This window comes from Erithacus rubecula (genome assembly GCF_903797595.1).
Source record: "Erithacus rubecula genome assembly, chromosome: 20".
NCBI lineage: Eukaryota > Metazoa > Chordata > Aves > Passeriformes > Muscicapidae > Erithacus > Erithacus rubecula.
The window spans coordinates 9,596,331-9,609,658 of record NC_136672.1 but is presented as its reverse complement, the minus strand read 5'-3'; the positions used below and the strand labels follow the sequence as shown (position 1 = coordinate 9,609,658).

The 13,328-nt window shown below is 43.6% G+C and overlaps 1 protein-coding gene across 1 annotated transcript in view; it reads left to right on the top strand.

Moving 5' to 3' along the window:
• Nucleotides 1–242: 242 nt before the first annotated feature.
• LOC306810655 (ATP-binding cassette sub-family A member 10-like) overlaps nucleotides 243–13,328 on the top strand; it is a 28,197-nt gene continuing 15,111 nt past the window's right edge. The window contains exons 1-15 of the mRNA XM_079323480.1: nucleotides 243–442; nucleotides 3,136–3,258; nucleotides 4,084–4,284; nucleotides 4,500–4,661; nucleotides 5,190–5,290; nucleotides 5,848–6,071; nucleotides 6,878–7,016; nucleotides 7,434–7,619; nucleotides 8,135–8,267; nucleotides 8,864–9,029; nucleotides 9,998–10,056; nucleotides 11,024–11,134; nucleotides 11,549–11,724; nucleotides 12,012–12,131; nucleotides 12,797–12,935. Coding sequence (XP_079179606.1) covers nucleotides 424–442; nucleotides 3,136–3,258; nucleotides 4,084–4,284; nucleotides 4,500–4,661; nucleotides 5,190–5,290; nucleotides 5,848–6,071; nucleotides 6,878–7,016; nucleotides 7,434–7,619; nucleotides 8,135–8,267; nucleotides 8,864–9,029; nucleotides 9,998–10,056; nucleotides 11,024–11,134; nucleotides 11,549–11,724; nucleotides 12,012–12,131; nucleotides 12,797–12,935 — 2,059 coding nt within the window. The 5' untranslated portion in view covers nucleotides 243–423. The remainder of the gene's footprint in view (nucleotides 443–3,135; nucleotides 3,259–4,083; nucleotides 4,285–4,499; nucleotides 4,662–5,189; nucleotides 5,291–5,847; nucleotides 6,072–6,877; nucleotides 7,017–7,433; nucleotides 7,620–8,134; nucleotides 8,268–8,863; nucleotides 9,030–9,997; nucleotides 10,057–11,023; nucleotides 11,135–11,548; nucleotides 11,725–12,011; nucleotides 12,132–12,796; nucleotides 12,936–13,328) is intronic.

The window sequence follows — 13,328 nt, the reverse complement described above, 5'->3', positions numbered from 1 at the left end:
TTGGTGCTGGGATGCAGGATTTGTCTCAGCAGAGGAAGGAGCATTTGCTGAGTCAGGCTGTGGGCACAATGGGGACCAGGCAGCAGAGTTTTCCTTCTGGAGAAGCTGGGACAGGGACAAAGTGGCTTTGTCACCTCTCAGGGGTGAAGCTTCACCCATCCCAGGCCACCCCAACTCTGCTGGGAACATCTGCACAGTTGAGTGAAACCCTCCCAGCCGTGCTGTAAACACCCCCAGGCTCGGGGCCAGCTGGTTGTAGGTGCTGTTCCAACCTTGGGTCATCCCTCCAGAAATTTTGGGAGGGTTTGCCCGGGTGACGTCAGAGGGGCATGGCCACCGGGCTGGGCCACCAGGCTGAGCCTCCCTGGGGCTGAAAAGGGACCAGCAGTCCTGAGATATCAGAGCTGAGGAGCCCTGGTCCCCATGGAAAACACACCTTCAGGTAAGGAGTCACATATTCCTCTTTTTTTTTTCTTTTTTTTTTTTTTTTTCCTCAAGGGAAAATTAATTTAGAAGAATTCTCCCCAGGGCAGTTTCATGCAGGGGTTGAGCTTTCATGAGGTTTTTCCTAATTAATGCTTTATGATGCTGAATGCATAAAAGTTGCACCTTCCAGCTCTGTTTTCTTAAGTTCACAACAAAATATTTTAGAGGAAAAGGAGCAAAAATATTCAGCTTTTCTGGGTGTGTGTGGATTTTGGTTCTCCCCATGGCTGCAGGTGAAGAGCTCCAGGTTGAGGACTGGGTGATGCTCCCTCCCTTTGCTCTCCTCCTCCTGCCTTGCTGTCACTAAAAATGCATTTAAAAATGCAAAACCCCCAAATTTCACTTCTCTGTATGAGCTGAAGGGTTGAGCTTTGATTAAGGGCAGGTTTAGAGTTGTTATTTTCAAGCTGAGAGAAGGAAAAAACAACCTGTTCCAGCTTGTGTGTTGGAGTGGAGTCAGTGCAAATCTGCCTCGGGTTTATCAGATGCAATCACCAAAAACTGCCAGAACTGGCAAACAGGAGGGATGGAAAGAGCAGCTCTGCACTCTCCTCCAGCAGGGGTTAATCCTTGGCTCTGGGAAAGCCAGGGCATCCTCTGGGCAGTGTGAGATGCAGCCTGGGTTTCTCCTTTGAACCAGCACTGAGGCTCCTGCCAGAGCTCCCAAAGAGCAGCTTGATTTTAGGAACTAAAATCATAAACTCCAGGAATGCTTTGGGTTGGAAGGGACCTTTAAAAGCCACCCAGTCCAACCCCTCTACAATGAGCAGGAATATTCAGGCACCAACAAGTTAAATTTATAGAGGAAAAGAGCCTGAAGAGGTGCCAAAGAGGAATTCCCCAGGACAGTAAATAAAGGGATTATATGGGATGTGCCTTCCTGGGATGACTTTTGGTAGAGCAGAGCTGCACACAGGATCCAGGAAAAGTTATTGCAGCACCTTGGCAGGGAGTTGCTGGAGAGCAGGAAGTTTGGATGCACTTAATGAGCCCCAGGAGACATCCAGCTTTACAAGGGATGCTCTTAACTGGATTAAAGTTTCCCAAACATCACTGCCTCCAGTTTCTCATTTGGTTGTTTTGTCTTCTGAATTTTTAAGCCTCTGGCCTCACAGAGGATTCTCTCTTGGCTGTATTTTTTACCTTTTCAATAATAATCTAATAGATTAATTAGATACCTAATTTAAAATTTATAATTGCTGATATTTATTAGGTGTCTGATTGAAAGTTAAATTCCACAGCCTTTGTAGGCAGCATCACTTGTTTGAATTCCTGGCTCCTTACTTGGCACACAGTGATATTTGCTCTTTGCTCCACAGGAAAAAGTAAATTAAAACTGTCAGAAACTTTGTTAAAATTTTATTAAAAGTTTTAGATTTGCTCCATTTTAAATTGGATTTTTGTGACTATAGGGATTCTGTGCATCCTTTAAAGACCATCACGTTTTCCTAGTTACCCAAACACCACCACACTTTGTGCACTGCCCAAACATCCTGGGCTGAGCTGCTGCTTTCAGTTCATGACTGAAATCCAGACCTGAGGAAAAAAAGAAATTAAAAAGTGGCACTTCCTGGAAATCCCTTCCTATTTACCTTTAACCTTCAGTGCAGGCAGCAGGAAGGAAGTTTAAGGGAAAGCAGAGCACCAGGGGATCAAATAAAATAAAATAAAATAAGCCCTGTGATAACACAGAAGGTAAACTGGGATCCTGGATCCCCTGCCCCAGCAGTAAACAAATATTTAATTCTTCCAAAAAACAAGCAGGGAAGGGAACAGAGCAGTGGAAGCTTTTATTAACTCCAGCTGCCCAATCTGTGAAATCAGGAAGTGCTGTCCAAGGGGAATGGAGCACTCAGCCTTTGAGGTTGCTCTGATTTTGGGTTTCAGCCATTTAGAAGGATTAAACCACAAAAACATGTTGGGAGGTTCCCTGCCCTGCTCCCCTGGGAAGGGATTGAAACCCATCACTCTGAACTTGCTCCTGTTCTTGCTGCTTGGCCACTGGATTAAATCTGAAATAAATATCCCAAAGAAATACTCCCTGTCAGTATTTAGGAGGGTATTAAGCAGCACATGGATGTTCTGATCCTGCCCTGCTCTAACTGCATTAAAGTTCCTCAATACTTGGGTGAAAACAGAACAAACTGGTCTCTCACCAGCCTGGTGAAGACAGGCAGTGGCAGCCTCTATTTTAGGTATTTTTAGCCTCTCTCAGTGTTTGTAACGTGATTCAGGGTCTGCTGCAGCACCCAGAGCACGTGAGCTGTGGTTTGCCAGCAAACCACGTGTCTGAGCCAGACAGAAATTCACTTTCTGCAGGGAAATGTGGAAAGTGAGTGGCTGTCTCCTTCCACAAAGCCTCTTTGGGATGAGGAAGGATGGATCTGAGGGAGGAAGGATGAATTTGGATAAGGAATGATGAACCTGGGTGAGGAAGGATGAAACTGTGCATGTGGAAGAGGCAGCTCAGAGCCCAGCCCAACTCTGCTCCCCTGTATGATCTTGGACTATTTCCTTTGAATCTCAGTTGTCCAAAATTAAGGAGACCAGCTCTCCCCCTTTGACATGTTATTTGCTTCCTCTAAAGTGGCATTTAACTCCAAGTCACCTGTTTTATTCTAAATTCTATCATTTTCTTTCTCATCTTAGCTGGAAAAATGCAGGGGGTATCCAAGAAAGCCTCACAAATATTTCAGCAAACCTGTGCTCTCCTATGGAAAAATATTCTTCTGGTGTGGAGGATGAAGTCAAAAAGTTTTCAGGCAAGTGTCAGTCCTTCCAAAGGGAAATCAGGATTTCCACTACAAAGTGTTTTCACATTGCAGTGTTTTTGTGTGAGGGGATGTGAGAAGGCTCAGCTGTGGTTCCCTGGGAAATGTCAGCAGTTCCTTCTTCCTGTGACACTACAAACCTGCCTCGTGACAAAGCTGGCTGCTCGCTTTTGCTTGTTGATCCTGCCCTGTCCAGAGGAACACAATGTCCAATTCATGGTTCCAGTGTTGAATTAGCCACAGACCTCGCTGGCTCTGGGACTAAGAAAACATGTTTTCCATCTGAGACCTTGCTGGGATTTCAGACCCATCACACCTGTGGAGCAGCTCTCCCTGGTGCACTGGGCTGGGCAGTGGGTCAGAGCTGGGTTAGAGGGGTCCTGGAGGAGGGGCTGGGCAAGATTAAGAGAATAAAAGTGAGGATTTATTGAAGGCCTTCAATAGATGCACCTTGGGCTGTCAGAATCCTTCCAGGCTGCACCCAGGATGGAGCAGGAGTTTGTCACACAATTATAAGTTTGGTCCATTTACGTATCAGGGGTTAATTGTCCAATTACAGATTCAGGTAATGAAGTCATTTATCCCCAACTCACTTCTGTTCCCATCTCCCAATGCCTGAGGCAGTGAGGTGTCCTTAATTCCCAGCCTGGAGAGGGATTGTGCCTGAATAAAACAGCAGACCAGCAACTCCCAGGCTATGGGGGGGTTTAGACTTCCACACTACACATCTGAAAAACACCAAAACTAAACCCTAAAGCCCCATCCCCACAGCAGCAACCCCTCACTGTGCCTTTCCCTCCCTCCTTCCTCCCCCAGGAATGGGCAGCATCGCTGCTGTTCCTCTACATCCTGCGGGACTCTGCGGGTCTCATCGTTCACCTCTCCACCCAGGAATTCCCCTACAAATTCCTGGGCAGCCTGGACGAGCCAGCCTTCAATGCCTCGGGGGTGACACTCATGTTCACCCCTGCAACCAACACCACCAGGAGAATCATGGCCAAAGTGGCTTCCAGCTCGCCACTGAGGGGTAAAACTCCAAATTAAATCCCTGGTCCTGCAGTGCCTGAAGTGGATTTCGCCCACCCTCATGGCAGGGAGGGACAAGAGCATCTGTCCCACCTGATTTTTTGGGTGGTGATGCCCATTTTCATTGTTGTCTGGTTTGTTGTGGTTTTTTTTTTTCAGCTGGCTGGTTTTATTTAATTTTTTAAAATTTATATTATTTATCTATTCTAATGGCAGGTATAATACTAGAAGAGATGGAAAATGAGGCAAAAATGGAAGAAAAAGGAATTTTTGAGGAGGAGGAAACTATTGGTGTTGTTTTTAAGGACGACTTCTCCTACATTCTCAGATTTCAAGTGGGCAGAGCTGTGTTTCCAAATGAAGGCTTTGAGCACATTGGTAAGGAAATAAATGAAACCCCAGGCTTTGATTTCCCATTAAAAACTGTTTAGCTGGAATTCTGTGCTGCTGTTCCACCTCAAAGGGATGGAGGCTGCATGTGCCAAATGGCTCAAGAAAGACAAGAGTTAAAATTTGAGAGTTTGTGTTTGTAAAATAAATTAAAAACAAAAAAAAGAATCAGAGAAAAAAAGTTGCAAATGTCATCCACAGAGAATCAGAGAATCCCAGAATAATTTGGGGTGGAAGGGAGCTCAGAGATCATCCAGTGCCTTTTTGCCCCTTTCCTTTTTGTACCTTAATGCATCAAATCATGCCTGGAAAATGAGAATTGTGTGTGCATTAATGTCCCTGGCCAGAGATTTAACACACTAAAAAGATAAAAGGCTGAGTAAACCCCAATCTTGATTTCCTTACAATTAGGTAAAATTAATTTTCAACCCCACATGTATTTATATGCACGTGTATACGGAAATGCATGAATTCATATTGATTAATTATTTTTTTAAAAATTTGTTTCCCCAACAGACACCTGCTGGGATTTTTCATCAAGGCACTGCAAAGTTCCTCTCTACTGGTATGGGGGCTTCCTCTCAGTGCAGTCCAGCATTGATGCAGCAATCATAGAAGTAAGTGTGGCCACAATGCAATTTTTTGCTCTTCCCAGAGTTCTGTGTAAAATTAAAACCCAAACTGATTAAACCAAAAATGAGAAAAGAAACCCAAGCACCAAGAAAATCACCAAGCCAGCTTATTTTTCCATCCCTAAAAGTGCCCAAGGCCACATTAAACAGGACTTGGATTAACCTGGGATAGTGGGAGGGGTTCCTGCCCATGGTAGGGGGTGGAAAAAGGGGATTTCTCAGGTCCCTTCCAACCCAAACCATTTCTGGGATTTTGTGATGCTCTGATTTTCTGTGGTTATCAACTTCTTAAACACATAGTGTAATTTAAAATTTAAAAGAATGACAGATCATTATCATGGCTCGAGGCAGTGAATGCAACAAGGATTTCATAATATTTATTGCAAGTCAACACAAAAAGATACTAGACACTGGTTATTTGTATATAAACACAACCTTATTATTGACAAACTAATTATGTTACAGCCTATAACCCCCTGTTTGTTCTGATGTTGGCTATTTCATTGCAAAAATGAAATGAATGACTGATTTCTTTCCTTAAGATGAAAACCAAGCACTCTGTGTGGAAAGAAATGAATTCAATCACTGGAGTTCAGCTGAGATCCACCATGAAACCTCTGTTTAAACTGGATTACCTTTGGTTTGTTATCTGTGCCATACTGAGCTACTGCCCATACATGCATTTCTTGTCAGTGAAAGTTCTCAAGGAGAAGAAGAAGCTGAAGGTGTTGATGAGAGCAATGGGTCTGCAGGATGTTGCCTTCTGGTAAGTCTCAGAAATTAATCTGTAATTACAGGGATTGTTTTATCAAGTGTGGAGCAGCCTGGTCTGCTGGGAGGTGACCCTGTCCATGGCAGGGGTGGAATTTGGGGATCTTTGAGGTACCTAAACCATTCTGGGGCTCTCTTTGCTGCCTGTTGCTCTGAGACAGGATTTTTGGAGTTGTTTTGATGGTCTTCTCCCTCCCCAAAAAGAGGAGGAACCCTCCTCGTGTTCTGCAGGGCTCTGGGTATGGAGGGGTTGTTTGCCTCCAGAAAATGGGTGGAACACACAGAAAAAAAGCAAAGAAACAACAAATTCTGGAGAAACCCCTAAATGCTGAAGCAGAGGGACATGGGGTCTGTCCAAACAGCCTTCCTAATCCATCTGGGCATGAGTGTTTCACAGCATCAGGAAAAGCACAGGGTAAAAGGGGCTGGCTACAGATTCTCTGTGTCCCCTCGCTGCCATCACTGCATCTGCACCTGAATTTGTGGAAGAACATTTTCCCTGGGCAGTAACCAAAATCAGGCTGCCCTGAGAGGGTGTGGAGTGTCCCTCCCTGGAGATATTCCAGACCCACCTGGGCATATTTGTGTCCCTTGTGCTCTGGGATGACCCTTTTTTGAGCAGACACATCCATCCCCTGACCATTCCTGTGGCTCTCTGATATTTGCCCCTGTCCAGTCTGGAAAGTCTAAATGGATGAAAATACAAAATATTTGAATTCAAACCCCTGTGCCTCGTATTGGCTGTGTCATGGTGAGTGTTGTCATGCTGAGGGACAGAAATAACTGTGCCTTCCTTTGTAGGTTATCCTGGAGTTTGCTGTACACTGTGTACATCTCCATCACAGCCAGCCTGCTGACCTGGATCACCATGAGTGAAGTTTTAAATCACAACAGCTTTTTGGAACTGTATTTTTTTTATTTCTTTTATGGCATGGCATCTGTAAGTCTGTTTTTGTGTTCTTATATGATGCACTTTGTTTTTCAATTCCTAATTAAAATATCTGAAAGACTGCAGAGTATTTTAGGCCTGGTATTATATGAGAGAGTAACAAAAATACTCTATTGTGATTTATTGTTATTATTTGCAGGCTTTTATACCACTCCCATTACATTTTGGGAGATTCTAACTCAAAATCAGAGTACAAAGAGATGCTAAAATGAGGCTGGGAGTTATGTCTGTCCCTATAAACCTGCCCTAAATCTCAGAGCTGTCTGCTAAACAAAGCCTTGTGCATCTGGAGGGAACAACTAGAACCCAGATGGGTCTCTAATTTTGCTCCTATTTTCTTTTTTTTTTTTATTTTTTTAATTGCAGCAGAAATGCATCCTGCTCACTTACTGATTTTCTCTGCTGCAGATTCACTTCACTTTCCTGCTCAGCTCGTTGCTAAAGCAGCCAAATATTTCCAGTTTTGTGGGATTTCTTCTTCACATCCTCCTTGGGGCGCTGGGTTTTTTGACATTGTTTGAAAAGCTGCCACGGGCTTTGGAATGGACTTTAAACCTCTTCAGCCCTTTTGCCTTCACATCTGGCCTGTCTACAGTAAGTGCATAATGAAACCAGTGCAGCACAAAAGCTCAGCCTCAAAATTCTGCCACAGAGCAGAAAAATCCACGATTTTAATCACCAAAACAACCCAGTCACCCCCTCTGCTTTTAAAAAAACTTGGCTTCAAGTGCTAAATCATGGCAAAGATGGTTGGACACTCGACTGCACCACGGATTTTACTGCAATAAATTTAAATCTCTGTAAAATGAGCAGTGGGATGTGGCTGGTGGGAAGCAGGAGCTGCAGGGCTGGAAGTGTTGCCTATGCAAGCAGCACGTGCATCACTCTGTAACTTCTGCATGGTTTGAAATTCAGCTTACCCAGGCATTTCTGGTGCTTGTGGTCAGAATTAACCCTTTGCCTCCGTAGAAACAGTGTCGTGGTCATGAGTGAATTGGGATTTTAGTGAAAATGGCTGTGATGACACAGCAGTAGCTCGCACAGAGTATTTCTGCCTGAAGGAAATGTTGCATCTCAATTGTGCTTTTTTATTTATTTTCTTCCCCTAGATGGTAAAACTAGAAAAACATGGACCAGCAGCTACCCCAGAGATGTACCCTTTTTATAACCTGTACCTCATCCTGAGCTTTGATGGTGTCTTGTATTTCCTGCTGGCCATCTACTTTGATAAGGTTTTGCCTGGTGAGTGAAAATGTGAGGGGGAAAATGCCAACTTCATTGCTTTTTTTCTCTAATTCCCTGCTCTATAGGGAGAAAGTTCCCAAAGGAGTGGTGAGAGGAGAGAAAACTGCACTGAGATCCTGTTCCAACCTGACCACTGGGGTTGGAAGAGTGCTCTAGGACTTGATTTAGACCATTTTTGTACTAAAAAGTACTTCACCTATTAAATAAACATTTTTTCCACTTCTCTAAAAAAAAAAAAATATTTCCCCAAACCAGTTTAAAAACCCAAAAAACAAAAAACAAACCACAACTTATATCTGTTTCCTAAAAAAAAAACCCATTCAAAAATTTGCTCCCAAGTTTACCTTAAACCAAGACAAATAATTATTGGCGCCCAATGTGAGGGTTTTTTGGAACCAAAGAGGTTGTAACTGTGGTTGTAAAAACCTGCATTTATAGATATGGACAATTTAAATTGCAGAGTTCATCAACTGTTTCACTCTGCTGGAAGTTCACATTGTGCAGCTGCCGGGGAGGCGGTGGTGGTGCATTTATCAGAGTTGACAGATGGAGGTTGTGGGGTTGATATTTCATTTTTTCTTCCTCTGAATCAGGCAAGTACGGGGTCCCATATCCTCCTGCCTTCTTCCTGAGAGGCTGGTACTGGCTCAGGGGCAGCAGAGGGTGCATGGAGGTGAGAGCTGGCAGCGGCCACGACCCCGTCCTGGCCTGTGACACCGAGCCCCTGCCACCAGGCTTCGATGGCAAGGAGGCCATCAGGTAAGGAATGTCCTTGGCTACTGCTGGGAACCAGGGAAAAAGCAGCCTTGAAGCCTTGGGTTTTTCAGGACAAGAAATTATAACAGTGATTAACACCTGTTGTTGATCACAGAGCTGTACATGTGCTATGTGATGTTTTGCACGAAGCATGTTTTCAAAGAGGTGTTGCCTTCTTGGACCAGTGAGCATTTCCTGTTCTGTATTGCACGATCTATCCTATTTAAGTGTGGTGTTTCTTTAAATAAAGCTCTCTTTTGCTTCTTCATTCCTTTTTGCCACTCTCCTACAGCCAAAATGCAGCAAAGGAACTCCTTTTGGCATGGGAAACACAGCTCTGCATGGATTGTTTGGCTCTAGAGAGCACAGCCACGCTGCTCTGGGGAGAGTAGGGCTGGCAGGATTATGGATAAGATTAATGCAAATTGTGAAAGGCAGGGGGTGTTCAGTGGTTCAGTTTGAACATTTGTTGGATGTCAGGCATCCTTCAACTCCCTGCCCTGTGCTGCCCTCTCTGCAGCAACTCTGCTCACCTTCCCCATCATCTTCAAGCACAGAGTGTGCTGCAGGAAATGCTGCACTGTCCATCCTTGCAGGTCTGGGTGGGCTCGTGGCTGGTGCTGCTTTTTGGTTATTACCAGAAAGCAAACAGAAATCTGCCAAAATGGCAGCTGGGTCACTATCCTTAATTAAATATCCACATGTTATTCCCTAGAGCCTCCTCCTTCACTCACTGAATGTTCCTCGAGTTTATCTTTGAAACCTTTTAAACAGTTTTTAGCAAAGTACAGCACCTAATCCTGGTTTAAAAGTACCAGGAATTAATTACCTCAAGTGATTCCTTCTGAAGTACCAGTTTGAGGAGGAGGTTGAGAAATATTCCCCTAAAAGTTTTACAAGGTTGATTTGAGGCAGAAAAAATGGCCTCAAATTGTGATTCAATAAGTAATGACTTGTTTACTTTTCTTTAGGCTAAACAATATTAAAAAAATATACAAGAAAAACAACCAGAGCACCGAAGCTTTGAAGGGTAAGGAGAGCTTTGTAATTCTTCTGTTCCCTTTTTCACTAGATAAGAACCCAAAGTGTTTTGAAATGTACTGGCTGTACTGGATTCTGCCTCTGGGCCTGTTAAATTATATTGTGCAATGGTTATTTCTGCTGGGGTAAATTACTGGCAAATATCTACCAGGTTGTTATCTCCCTGTTCCCTTCAGGAAAATCACTGTTTATTATTTTTTGCAACAGCAGAAGTCTCCTTAAAAGCTATCTTTTTGCAGTGATGAACCACTCTAGAAATCCCCTCTCAAACTTCCTTTTCAAAATGTAAACTATTTTGGGAAGATTTGGAATTTTATGGCCAAATCTGCTGTCCCTGCCCAAGCTGTGTTCTCCAAGGCAGTTGCCAATGCAAATATTTGACACAATCATAGTAAAGTCATGGAGTATTTGTTAAATGCTTTTGTTTAACGAAACCTCCAAGTGAAAACACCAAAAATGAAAAATACAAAACCATTAAAAATATCAATATTGCCTCAAAGGTCTACATTGAGTGGAAAAAAACCAAACAAACACAACCTGAATAACCTACAGGAAAACAAAGTATTAAAAAAAAAAAAAAAAAAAGAAAATGAGATAGCAAGGTCTGGCTGCTTTGAAATAAGTCTTGAAATCTCACATGTTGGAAAAGCTGTGCCTCTTGTCTGCCTGAGGATTCTTCTTGAGCCACACTAAAATAAAATGTTATGAACCTCATAGAAAACTGAAGTAAATTTTTTTTTATTTGAAGATAATGCATTTATTCCCCCAATTCAGTCAAGACATGGTTCCTTACTAAGCTTAGGCCTGACTCCTGAAGAACCAGCCTGTGCTTTTGGATCTGATTTTACCTCTCAGCTCCTAAAGAACTGTCACTTCTGTCACCTGTGGCAACAGCTACAGGTCCAAATCCTCTTCTCACACACTTCCATCCAGCTGTTGTCCTCTTTTTATTCCAGGTTTGTCCCTAAATATATATGAAGGCCAGATCACTGCACTGCTGGGTCACAGTGGATCTGGGAAAACTGCTCTGTTAAATGTGCTCAGTGGCTTTTCCAAGCCTTCAGCAGGTGAGATGATGGGCCTGGGAGATGAAGGGGAGGAGCTGTTTGGTTTTTTTCAAGTGCAAGGGGAAAATAATGAAAAATAAAATCGAAGTTTTCCCTCAATCATTCGTGCTGAGTTGTCAGTTCAGGTTTCTCCTTCAACACCAGCTCCAGGGATAATGGATCCCTCATATGTGGACCATGGTCACTTGCCCATCTGCATGACCTGGTGCTTTCCATGAGCTGCACACCTGTAGGAAATATGTTTTTATTTTTAAGGGAGGGTTTTGGTGCTCTTAAATATTTTTGAAAGGTATTAGATATTTGATCTCTCCAGTTATTTAGATTTTTTTGTTTTTTGAATTTTTTACTTAACATTTGAGAAACATCCATGGTGCTGGAATTCATGTCAAATGTTTCATTCATGCTCCTGTGCAGGTTCTGCAATGATCTACAACTACAATGCTTCTGAAACATGGAATATGGAAGGAATGAGGGAAAAGGTTGGGATTTGCCCCCAAGTTAATTTGCATTTTGAAGCCTTAACGGTGAAGGAAAACCTGAGAATTTTTGCTCACATCAAGGGGATTCAGTGGAAGGAAGTAGATGAAGAGGTTGGTAGCCACTGATTTCTCTTTTATGGCATCTTGGGCACTTTGTGCTTAATTTATGAAAGATGCTTCATCTTGTTCTGTGGAAATGAGAACAAACCTAATTTAGTGGCAAAGTGATTTTCCGATTCTTTCTTATCCTGTGTTAAAACTCAGATTTGTCTTATTTATTTCCAAGCAAAGTCATTAAGAGTAGGTAAGTTTGCAATCCTGAAGCTGCAATGTTTGCAGCCATTTAGGAATTCAGACTTGCTGTGGAAATGTGACTCTTGTCTTGGTGTGTTCCCAAGGTGCAGAAAGTTCTCGTCATGATGGACCTCACTGACACTCAGGATGTTTGTGCTGATGCCCTGAGTGGGGGACAAAAACGAAAACTGTCCCTTGGAATTGCAATTTTAGGGAATCCCCAGGTAGGAGCGGTCGTGTTTACACCCACACAACACGTATTGTTTTGAGACAGAGCTTTGCATTTTGACTTGGCACAGAGACTGTTGTGGTTTCCCCTGCCATTCCAGGCTACTGATTCACTTGGATTGGGGAATCTGCTTTAATCAGAGCCATATTTTTAATTAGAAGGGTGGCAGTATTGCAACAGGAGGAAGAGCAATAAAAACGAGCGATATTTTGGGATGTGTTCTTATCAATAGAGAGGCAGGTGTGACACACAAAAGGCACATAATAATTCAGAAGGCTAATGTCTTTTTATTACAACAATGTACTGTCTTTATACCCCTTAAACAGTTTACACTTTCATCACTGGTCACAATTAGTCAACACAACATTCATTGGCGGCAAGTTCTCCACCTCTGTTCTTCCCAGGATCTTTCTAAAAATACTTTCCACAACTGGGGGGTATCTTTCCTAGTTATCTTCTTTTCCCCCTTCACTCCTTAGTCTCCATGCCTTGATCAGAGAATACTTCTCAAAACAAACCTCATTTATTAACCCTCTCTAAGCCACAGTCCAGCTGTGGGTCCTACTATACGTTCCCTCTTCTGAGTGACACCATCAGAAGCACAGAAAAAAATGAGCACAGCTGGGGCATGGGGAGCTCTGACCTGGTTGTCCTTTGCAGGTTTTGCTGCTGGATGAGCCCACAGCAGGGCTGGATCCCTGCTCCAGGCACCACGTCTGGAGCCTGCTGCGGGAGCGCCGCGCCGGGCGCGTCACGCTCTTCGCCACCCAGTCCATGGAGGAGGCTGATGCTCAGGCTGGTGAGCCCAGGCTGGCACCTTGGGGGTGCAAAACAGGGGTTTCCAGGGCACAGCCCACGCGTGGGTCCTGTTGTGGAACAGCAGGTGCTTGCTGGACAATGTTTTGTCTGGCAGTGACCACCCGAGCTGAGCTGGGCAAACCCAAAACTGGACTGTATCCCTCCAAAGCTTTGCTCATGCTCCTCTCCAGGATAAAGCAGCCTTCTTCAGGATAGAGCACTTTCACATTATCTGGATTTGTCTCTATGTCAGTAAAATTTGCTTTATTTTCCTGGATTTCACTTGCCACTATTCCCATTTCCGTATTATTTCTGAGCTGCGTGGGAAATTCTCCACCAGCCCACAAGAATGCAGAACTAAAAGAATTAACCATGATGTTGAGGAGAAAGGCAT